This window comes from Ammodytes marinus, assembly GCF_949987685.1.
Source record: "Ammodytes marinus genome assembly, chromosome: 19".
Taxonomy (NCBI): domain Eukaryota; kingdom Metazoa; phylum Chordata; class Actinopteri; order Uranoscopiformes; family Ammodytidae; genus Ammodytes; species Ammodytes marinus.
Genome location: NC_137223.1, coordinates 26953071 through 26963874, shown reverse-complemented (window position 1 = coordinate 26963874; position 10804 = coordinate 26953071). Strand labels below are relative to the sequence as shown.

At 42.4% G+C, this 10804-nt stretch overlaps 1 protein-coding gene across 1 annotated transcript in view; it reads right to left on the bottom strand.

Annotated features, from left to right (window-relative positions):
* LOC307265752 (centrosomal protein of 170 kDa protein B-like) overlaps positions 1–6645 on the bottom strand; it is a gene marked incomplete at both ends in the record, with an annotated part of 41196 nt that extends 34551 nt beyond the window's left edge. The window contains 5 exons of the mRNA XM_080047547.1: positions 352–670; positions 3949–4060; positions 5035–5099; positions 5324–5426; positions 6543–6645. Coding sequence (XP_079903673.1) covers positions 352–670; positions 3949–4060; positions 5035–5099; positions 5324–5426; positions 6543–6645 — 702 coding nt within the window. The remainder of the gene's footprint in view (positions 1–351; positions 671–3948; positions 4061–5034; positions 5100–5323; positions 5427–6542) is intronic.
* Positions 6646–10804: the final 4159 nt, after the last annotated feature.

Sequence of the window (10804 nt, the reverse complement as noted above, 5' to 3'; positions counted from 1 at the left end):
GAATTCACGTGCGCGCGCACACACACACACACACACACACACACACACACACGCTATTATCATCCTGGATGGAGCGGCTCGGCGGAAACATTCCGCTGGGCCTCGGCGCTCCATCATCGGCCGCGGAGCAAGGACGGTAACCAAGGATGGAGACAGAACACACACACACACACACACACACACACACACACACACACACACACACACACACACACACACCACACACACACACACACACACACACACACACACACACACACACACACACACACACACACACACACACACACACACACACACAGACAGACAGACAGGTCGCTCCCTCCTTCCTCCACGCCCTGCTCCTCTTACCTCCGCTCCAGATGCTCCAGACGCTTCTCCCCGCGGATTGAAGCCCAGTGAGACGCGCTGAGAGGCGGATAGAGCGAGAGAGACGAGCCCCGGGCCGCTGTGGAGCCTGCAGGCCGACAGCAGGGCGATGCAGGGCCGGCGGCAGGGCGAGGCAGGGCGGGGAATGAACCAGATTCCTCCCGGTCGGTCCGTGAGGCAGTTAGAGCATCTCCATCTCTGTCTCCTCCTGACGCACCCGCTGCCACCCGCTGCGTCACAGGAACCGCCACGACTAGCCTTCACAATAAAAGCCCCAAGATACAAACCCTTCACGGCCAGCCTTCACAATAAAAGCCCCAAGATACAAACCCTTCACCTGTTACGATGTTTTATATGGGATTTAAATGCCGTTGTTGTAGCAAATTTCTATTTGTGTGCTGTTTGTGTGTGTACATCTGTGTCTTGTGTGTGTGTGTGCGTGTGTGTGTGTGTGTGTGCATGTGTGTGTGTGTGTGTGTGTGTGTGTGTGTGTGTGTGCGTGTGTGTGTGTGTGTGTGTGTGTGCGTGTGTGTGTGTGTGTGTGTACGTCATGGTGTACATACACACTGCACACATAAACATTGGCTACATATACATGTGTGTGATAATTAATTAGCGCACCTGTGTTTACGTTTGCAACCACGGGATGACGTAGCCCAGTCTAGAGCAGTCACAGGTGAACAACTGATGAGGTTTGAACGGAAGAAGCCGATCAGTTTTTAACCGTGCGTGCGTGCGTGTGTGTGTGTGTGAGTGTGTGTGTGTGAGTGTGTGTACTTGTAGGCTACAACTATTTTTGTGAGAACTAATTTGAGTTTTAGACCATAAGAGTGAGGACATTTTGTCCGGTTCTCACTTTGGGACAGGCCTTTAAAGGGCTGTTTGAGGGTTAACACTGGCTTTTAAGGTTCAGGTATGAATTAGGTTTATATTAGGGTTAGGGTAAGGGTTGTGGTTAGGCATTTAGTTTTGATGGTTAGGGTTAGGGTAAGGGGCTAGGAAATGCATTATGTCAATGAATGTCCTCACAAGTATAGCCGTACAAACGTGTGTGTGTGTGTGTGTGTGTGTGTGTGTTGCTGTCAAATACTTTTTTAATATATTTCAGAAAGTCACCCAATACTCAAGAAGATATTTTTAGGGTTTTTTCACTTAATTTACACTTGAACTATAAAGTGTAGGGGAGAACGGGGTAAGTAGGCACACTTTTTACTCTAGTGAGAATTGCTCATCACCAAAACATCTGTCAATAGCCATTCCTACATTACATTGAAGCTTAAGGTGTTGGCTAGAAATGTGTGTCTCTCTTTTTTTCCAACTTATTGTAATGAAGAAGTAATTTACCATCAAAGACACTCTGACACATTGTGACAACCAACCCCATCAAGGGGTCGGTTGTCACACACTATGGGGTTGTTTGTCACAATGTTATCTTAATGGGAAAAATCTTAAAAAGAAGGCAAGGAGGCAGGACCAAATTTGAATGTTTAATTGCATTGTCAAGTTGACAAATAGGCCTACATAACGTTCTGTAGCCTTGGCAGCTGGTCTAGTTTGGGATGCACTGGGTTGTTTTGATTTTGTTGCCCTTTTTTCTTTTGCTTGCTAGCTGCCTTTTCCTGCTCTATTATTTCCTTCTCTGGGGTGTCAGTGAGGATACAGCTTGACAATTTCTTTCGTTATTGGGTTCCTTTTCTGGCTGCAGCCTTGAGATAACATGTGACAACCAACCCCCCAAAAAATTTGACGACCAACCCCAACTTGAATTTCTTGCTAGCATCAAGGCCAACAACCATCTGACAACTAATTAGCTTGCTAACCACAATCTAAACTATAGTTTACCCTTCACACTTTCTGAGGGTAACAAGTGTTTTGTTATAAACCCATTGTGTAAAAGCCTAGAAGAAAAATACTGAGAAGCAAAATATTTTGAATTTGACATGAAAAACACAAAACATCCTCTCACCTGAAATGCAGCAGTCGAACTCCAAGGAAGTCTATGTATGTGACCTCTGATCCCAATTCTGGACCTTTTTTATATCAACATTTCAGAGCTAGCGCGCTCTGGTGGCGAGATATAACGAATGTGACATCCAACCCATGTGACAAATTACCCCGTTCTCCCCTACTTCTAAAAAAAATACACTACTGCAAAACATTGTTATTGTCTGTTTGGCCGTACAGAGTTCAGTCATGTCACCACACACTGTTTCATCAGGTCTGGACAATCATTACTCACATAAATATAAAATTGACAATTTCACTTAGGTTAGAATAATTACACAAAACCAATCAAAAACCAGATAGATAGATAGATAGATAGATAGATAGATAGATAGATAGATAGATAGATAGATAGATAGATAGATAGATAGATAGATAGATAGATAGATAGATAGATAGATAGATAGATAGATAGATAGATAGATAGATAGATAGATAGATAGATAGATTTTCAATTTTTCGAAAACCGGATTTATAACAGACATATCAACTTTCTGAATCTGAAAAGTATGTACTGTCAATATCTATCTATCTATCTATCTATCTATCTATCTATCTATCTATCTATCTATCTATCTATCTATCTATCTATCTATCTATCTATCTATCTATCTATCTATCTATCTATCTATCTATCTATCTATCTATCTATCCATCCATCCATCCATCCATCCATCCATCCATCCATCCATCCATCCATCCATCCATCCATCCATCCATCCATCCATCCATCCATCCATCCATCTATCTATCTATCTATCTATCTATCTATCTATCTATCTATCTATCTATCTATCTATCTATCTATCTATCTATCTATCTATCTATCTATCCATAAAAGGTAAACTCTCAGACACACATTTTTACAAATGAAACAATTCCACAATTTTTTCTGTCTTTAAATCTTTATTGAACTAAATTATAACAGCTACAGTCATTAGCAACCAAAGAACCCAACATTTAAAATCCACATATCAGAAAACTAAAAGAGTTAAAGCACAGACATAAAGAGCTAGACTCTGAGAGGTGTTGCATTACATTCTGTACACTGCACTGTATCAGAATGAAAGTAATGAATATTCTTCACCCCCATAGCTAGCAACATACGAGTTTACAGAGCCTAGGCTGTGTATTAACACTGGCTTTGTGTTAGTGCACACACAGTACAGACAGGTAGTGGATCATGACGCGATATTCACTGAACAAGCGTTCTCTAGAATCACTGACTCCATCTGCTGCTGGAGTCACATGATCTGACGCTGTGGTTTGGGATGACATCATCTCAGAAAGAAATTCATACAAATCAGTAAAACGAATAATAATAATAATAATAAAGATAATTTTAATGATAATGTATTTATAGCAACATTCTGATCCAAGAATAAATGTATTAAAGTGAAAATCAAAGTAAACACAGTTAGTAAAAGTTCAGCCCTGAGGAGATCATTTAACCATCTCTAAGAAAAACTCATTTCTGACATTAAAGTCACAGTCAGTGATTCAGATATGAACCGAGTGAAGCCTCGTCCACCACCAACATCTAAACCTCAGGACTGGAAGTTATCTCCCTCCTACACATCACACAGAGACACTGAGGAACCAGGAGACTCAATCATAAACCCAGGATACAGAGGTTCAGTGAATGTGGTGTTGAATGTGTGGATGTGGATCAGTGAGTCAGAGGAGACTGTGTAGAAGGACAGAGAGCCAGCAGGACAGTCCACATACACTGCTACTCTGTGAGAGACAGGGGAGGAGGAGGAGGAGGAGGAGGAGGAGGAGCAGGAGGAGCAGGAGGAGGAGGAGATGGAGATGGATGTGTTTATGTTATTGTCACGGAAAAAGTAACCATAATCATCAGTGCAGTCCAGACTCAAGGACTGATCGTTATCTCCAAACCTTGAACCGCGTCCTTTCCTGCTGATTCCTCTGTAACTCACTGAAATAGAAACTCCTCCGCTCCACTTAAACTCCCAGTAACGGCGACCAGTCAGACCATTACTACACAGCAGCTGAGGACAGAGGTCAAATCTCTCTGGATGATCAGGATATGGCTGCTCCTCTCTCACACGTGTCACCTTCCTGTTGTTGTCAGACAATTTGAGGTATCTGCACACTGTGTTTGTGTCCAGTGTGAGTTCACAGGAATCTGATGGAGAGAAAAAGACACAGCAGCAGTTTATCATCAGACACCTGAAGACTTTATTCTGTGTTGGTCTTTTGATGTTCTTCATTTCTATTCTCCTTATTATCAGGAGCGCTGATCTAATTCAAAGATGGATTCTTTAGATTTTGTAGATCAAAGTTATTGTGGTATGAACTCGGTATCTCCTCTCGGAAGTGTGGTAACATGATAGGAGGAGTAGTACCTTCAATTAGTCAATTAGTCAATGTGTAAATTGACTAATTGAAGGTACTACGAGGAACTTTAAACATTTCTGAAACAGTCTAATTTTTTCATCTGATGATCATAAATGACATGTAACAGCAAAAACAGACCATCAGTGCAAAGAATGCTATTTTTATATATTTCTTCTTAATGCCTTTGTCCGGGTACGCTCACCCAGGAACAACAGCTGGCGTGGTAAAAACACTACCGCTTTTGTCCAAAGGGGGGCGCTAGAATGAACACAAACACCTTTACAAAAACTTAACTCCAACTGAGTCCACACTTACACTTCTTCAGCTCATCACGTTTTATCCTCTGCTCGTCACCGTGGTCCATCCTGGAGGAAGAAACACAGTCAGAATGATTTTCTATCAACATTAGTCCTAACTGCTGTTCAACATGAAGCAGTGTTCCTCAGTTTGTCAGTGTGACAGAGAAACAGACACTTCCTGGTTCGAACGGGAATCCAGGGATTTGCAGAAGCAGAATTGGTGAACACAAATAACAAAATGTGGATCATATAAAACTAGCACTACTGAAATGTTTCATGTGTCCACTTACAGAGCTTTGTTGGAGGCCTCGGGCCCTGGCTGAACAGCCTCCCCAGAAGCAGAGGAATGGTCCAGATCTTCCTCTGTTTCTGGTCTGTCTGGTTTCCTGGAAGCTACAAAGCAACATGACATCAGTGAGAGGATGCTAGTAAACGTTAGTCATGGAAACACTTTCTAAAAACACATTTCTGATATCAGGGTTTAGGTTCAATTACTATTATCCTAAACCATCGGTCATAGATAACAGGGATCAGGACGGGGAGGGAATGAGTCCTTACACCAAGTGAAGGAGTTCAAGGACTGAGTGAGTTAAGTTAAGTTTCTTTACTAGTCAATGGTTATATTGAATCAATGGAGCGTGTGATTGGCTGGAGACTGGGAGCAGTGTGGGCGGTGCTTCACTTGCTTTACTGTTGTGACTATAAGAGAGCTGAGCCGGAAGGCAACACTATTACCTTAGTACGACCCAATACAGATCAACTAAGGATGATCTGAGCTGTTGGCGAGGGGATTGGCCGAGCTTCTCACTGCCTCCGTCCAGACGTCTAACCTTTTTCCCCTTTGTCAAAATAATCATCTTAGTTATCGGTTAAAGAGAGGAGTTCCATCTCCCCACGGCCAGTGGCAGAAAGACAAACCCAGAGGCAATTCAGCTGAATACTTGTTATCAGATTAATTTAAAGATATTCTAAAAAAAATAGCTTTGGTGAACACAAAAAAGCGCTATATAAAACCTATCAATTATTATTATAAAAATAAAAATAAATATTTTCCTGCCAATCATCAAATGTTTCCAATTCAATTTATTTTAAAAGATAATCAGAGTATCTCTATTCTGTACAACTGGTGTTGGTGTTGTAAGTAAGTAAGTAAGTAAGTAAAATGTATTTATAAAAGCACACTTATAACAGTTTGCACTGACCAAAGTGCTGTACATAGTGCATTCAGTAGGCCAACATGAAGGCAAAATAACAACAACAACAATAGAAAAAATAAAGATAAAAATATAAAGGACATATAACCCAGACATCCACACACACACATAGACAGTAGTGCAGAGGTCAGATAGCTAATGGGGAGGGAAAGCCAGGGTGTACAGATGGGTTTTGAGCCTTGATTTAAAGGCATAAATGGAGGGGGCATCACGTATGTCAGGTGGCAGTTGGTTCCACAAGCGTGGAGCCGCTACTGTGTTGTGATATCACCTGTTCCATCTTTACATCACTCACCTTTGGGGTCCGAACTGGTGTTTGGTAATTTTGTCACCAGATAATTTCTGTCTATATTGTCCAAAACCAAGATGATCTTGTTGTTATCTGCTGTTGTCGCCATGTTTTCTCTCTGTCAAGATCTTAGAGAAACAAAAAGAAAATATTCACCTGTACAGTGTATGAACGGCCCACTGACTCTGCTTCGTGTCTGAGTAACTCAGACTTATTGTTTTTTGACTTTTGAATGTTTCAATGCTGAAAACAACAAAATGTTCAAGAGAACTGATGTTTTATTTTTAATTATTCCAGACAGTCTTTCGTCTTGGCCCCTGTCCTCCACAAGAAAACGCAAAAGTTCAGACTTTACAAGGGCCCATCCTAGCTAGATTTGACAGATTTCCCCCAATGCATTCTGAAAATATTCTACTCTGAAGATTTGATGTCACAGTGACCTTTGACCTCGATAATCCATTCAGTTAATATTTGAGTCAGAGTACATGTCTGTAAAGTTTGAAGAGAATCCCTCAAAGAGTTCATGAGATACTGTGTTCATAAGAATGGCCCTGACAGACAGACAGACAGACAGACAGACAGACAGACAGACAGACAGACAGACAGACAGACAGACAGACAGACTTTACAATTGTGTATCTCTTCAGGTGTAAAATTATTCTTTTGTTCTTTTTTTCTCTCAGTAAACATCACTGCTTTATCTGTGATACATCGGATACGCTTCAGTAAACCTCCAGTCTGTAAACAGAGTGATGTGAAAACCAGTTCAACAAGTGCCAGGTGTTTCCAGTCTGCCAGGTGTTTCCAGTCTGCCAGGTGTTTCCAGTCTGCCAGGTGCAGAGATCAACATTAGCCTCAGGCAGGTAAAGCAGAGGCGGACAGACTGGAAACACCTGGCACTTGTTGAACTGGTTTTCACATCATTCTTTTGACAGACTGGAGGTTTACTGAAGTATGGAGTATTGTCAAGAGGAAGATGATACACACAAGACCCAACAATGCAGACATGGGCTTCCATAACACCTCAGCAGTGCCACAGGCTGATAGCATCCATGCCACGCCGCATTTAGGCAATAATTCTTGCAAAAGGGGCCCAAACCAAGTACTTAGTACATATGTATGATTATACTTTCTAGAGGGCCGACATTTCTGTATATAAAATCCTTTTTTTATTGATTTTATGTAATATTCAAATTATGTAATTTTGAATTTGGGTTTTCATAAGCTGTAAACCATAATAATCAAAACAAATAAAGGCTTGAAATATCTCACTTTGCATGCTATGAGACAAGTCTATATAATATATTAGTTTCACCATTTAGGTTGAATTACTGAAATAAATGAACTTTTGCACGATATTCTAATTTTTCGAGTTTCACCTGTATATTAACCACATGTTGCTTTAAAGGCCTTTCACTGTGTTCCTCAGTCCTGGTTCCTAACAAAGGGGAACCAGAACCTCTAGAACCTCAGGCTGCCACAGAGGCCGTCTGCTTTCAAAGTTTTCATTCAAACGCCCTGAAATTGGCTACGAGTAACTTTCAGTGTGTGTTAATTTTGGCGGCCCCTTTGGACAAGAGCGGTAATGTTTTTACTACGGCAGCTGTTGTTCCTGGGTAAGCGTACCCATGACAAAGGCATTAAGAAAAACTATATACTAGTAGTATTCTTTGCACTGATGGTCTTGTTTGCTGTTACATTTAATTAATGTTCACCAGAGGAAAAATTAGACTGTTTCAGAAATATTTAAAAGTTCCTTGTAGCTGCTTTAACAATGATGACAAATTATGACAAATTATGATACAATAATAAAATTCCTCTTCGGGCATTGATGGTTTGAAATAATTTTCAATGTGAAGACAAGATAAAGTTTGACTTTCTTATTTTAGAGAGACAAACTGCAAACAGGCAGAAAAGATAAAGATCAAATGTACAATGTAACTGCTGCAGATTTCCGTAATCATGAAAGAAAACATAAGAACCAGAAAACCATTGAAGAGTTAAATACAGATTCAGATTTCTGAGCTGATTCCAAATGAAAACAGAGATTTGAGCTCACCTGAAGTTCTGCTGAGTTGTGACAGTCCGTCCTCTCACAGAGTCCACCGCGCTGTGAGGCTCTGATCAGACTATACAACCAGTTATACCCTGAACATTATCACCGCCCACTCCTGTGTGTGTGTGTGTGTGTGTGTGTGTGTGTGTACATTATCACCGCCCACTCCTCTGTGTGTGTGTGTGTGTGTGTGTGTGTGTGTTACCTGTTTGTGAGAAAGATCTGATTATACGGAAAGATAATAGAGAAACACAGTCTCAGAAATTAAGAAGACAGACCACATTCTGCAGGTGTGTGTGTGTGGGCGTGTGTGTGTGTGTGTGTGTGTGTGGGCGTGTTACCTGTCGAGCCAGGTGAGAGAACAGGCTCGGTCGACCCCAGTTTCGGCTCGTCTGGAAAGTAGACGAGAGTAGCCGAGTGCAGTCGGGGGAGGGTTTAAAAGGGATAGAAGCAATCTATGCAATTTGCGTTTTAACTGTTTTTAACTGTTTTTAAACTGTTTTAATCATTTATCCCTGCCTGGCGGTCCGCTCTGTGGCGTCGCTGTTGGCGTCTGTGTTTCGCTGCCCGGCGTCGGTGCTCCTCCGGCCGGTCCTAGCGCTGGGTTGCGTCGCACCCTTTGTGCTTGGCGCCTCTGGCCTTGCCTCGTGGGCTGGGCGTGGCCGGTCCGGCGGGCTGTACGGGCCGCCCCTCCGGGGGTTTCGGCTGTGGTTGCTCCTCGTGGCAACGGTGCATTTGGCTATTTCCCTATTCTATACTGTCTATTCTCTATCTATGGCCCCGGTCCTCCTCAGGACTAGTGCCGCACTGGGGCGTGCTCTCTGGGGGCGGGGTGCTGAGGGGGCTGGCTCTGGTTCTGGGGGGCTGGCGCCGATTGTGTGTCGGTGGGGAACGGTAGAGTGTAAATCAATGTTATTTAATGTTAATTGTGTTCATATTGTTTAACATTGTTATAGCGTTATTAATAACAGCCTGAGGAGCTGCCTCGGTCTCGGTTTGTCTGGGCCTGAGTACCGGTTGTCCTCCCACTGAAAAATTGTCCTGCCGACGCTAATTGCATAACTGATAACTCTGTCTATCTTCCATGATTGGCTGAGCGTTGCCCCGGGGGTTCTTTCCCTCTGTCTACCAAGCACTCTCCATGCTACTCGACTGACTCCGAGTTCTGTGCGGAATCAGCTGTCCTAGGAACGGATGCTCCCCGCCTGCTATTGCCTCACATCAGCACTGATTCACCGTCCATCAGGATAGTACTCTTTCTACTCGCTTGCTTGTTCAATCTTTAAATTAATTTTTGCTTTGCTCACTGGTTGCCTGTCTGTCCTCTTCCAGTTTTCCCTGGTCGTGACGAGACGGTGTGGATCTGGTCCCCCCTCCGGTAACATCTGAGAATGGACCATCAACGGGGAAGATGTTGCAGTGGTTAAGGACGACACCTGGAGACGTGGGATGTAATCCCGGCCCTGGAAACCTTAGTTTTCCCTGGTGGAGACGAGACGGTGTGGATCCTCTGGCAGCATCTGTCTTCCTGCATCCACACTATTCGCACTTTACTTAGTATTACCATGTAATCACCTGGTCAATGATCAAATTCCTTCGTGATTGTCTCTACTTATGACATCTATTGCAGTATGTCCGTCCTGGGAGAGGGATCCCTTACTCTGTCGACTCTCCCTGAGATTTCTTAAATTTTTTATTCCCGGTAAAGGGTTTTTACTGGGAGTTTTTTCTCAGCCGAGCTAAGGGTGTAAGGGCAGGGTGTCATATTGCATCATATTGTATGCAATGTAAAGACCACTGAGACAAATGTATTTGTGATTTTGGGCTATACAAATAAAACTGATTTGATTTGATCTTCTTAACCCTTTAGGCGCCAAAGTCGCAAAATTGCGACATGACGCTTTACTGAATCTTACTGCTGTGTCTCCGTCTAACTTTAAAGAATACTTTGTATGTGACGATTCTTATTATGATTGAATCAGAGCCCTGAAGCTTGAAACATATTAATATTATTATGTAAAAAAAGTGCGACCTCAGCACAAAATGAAGGATCATAGTTAATGGCTGCTGGTTCACCTCCTTCATCTCAGTGAAACTCTGAGTTGTGAGTTTGGACAATGCTAGAGTAGCAAATTATAAGAGCAAAATGAACTGTAGTGGTTTAATGAATCTTTAAAATGTAACGTGGAAAACACATTTTTTAAAGCTTGGA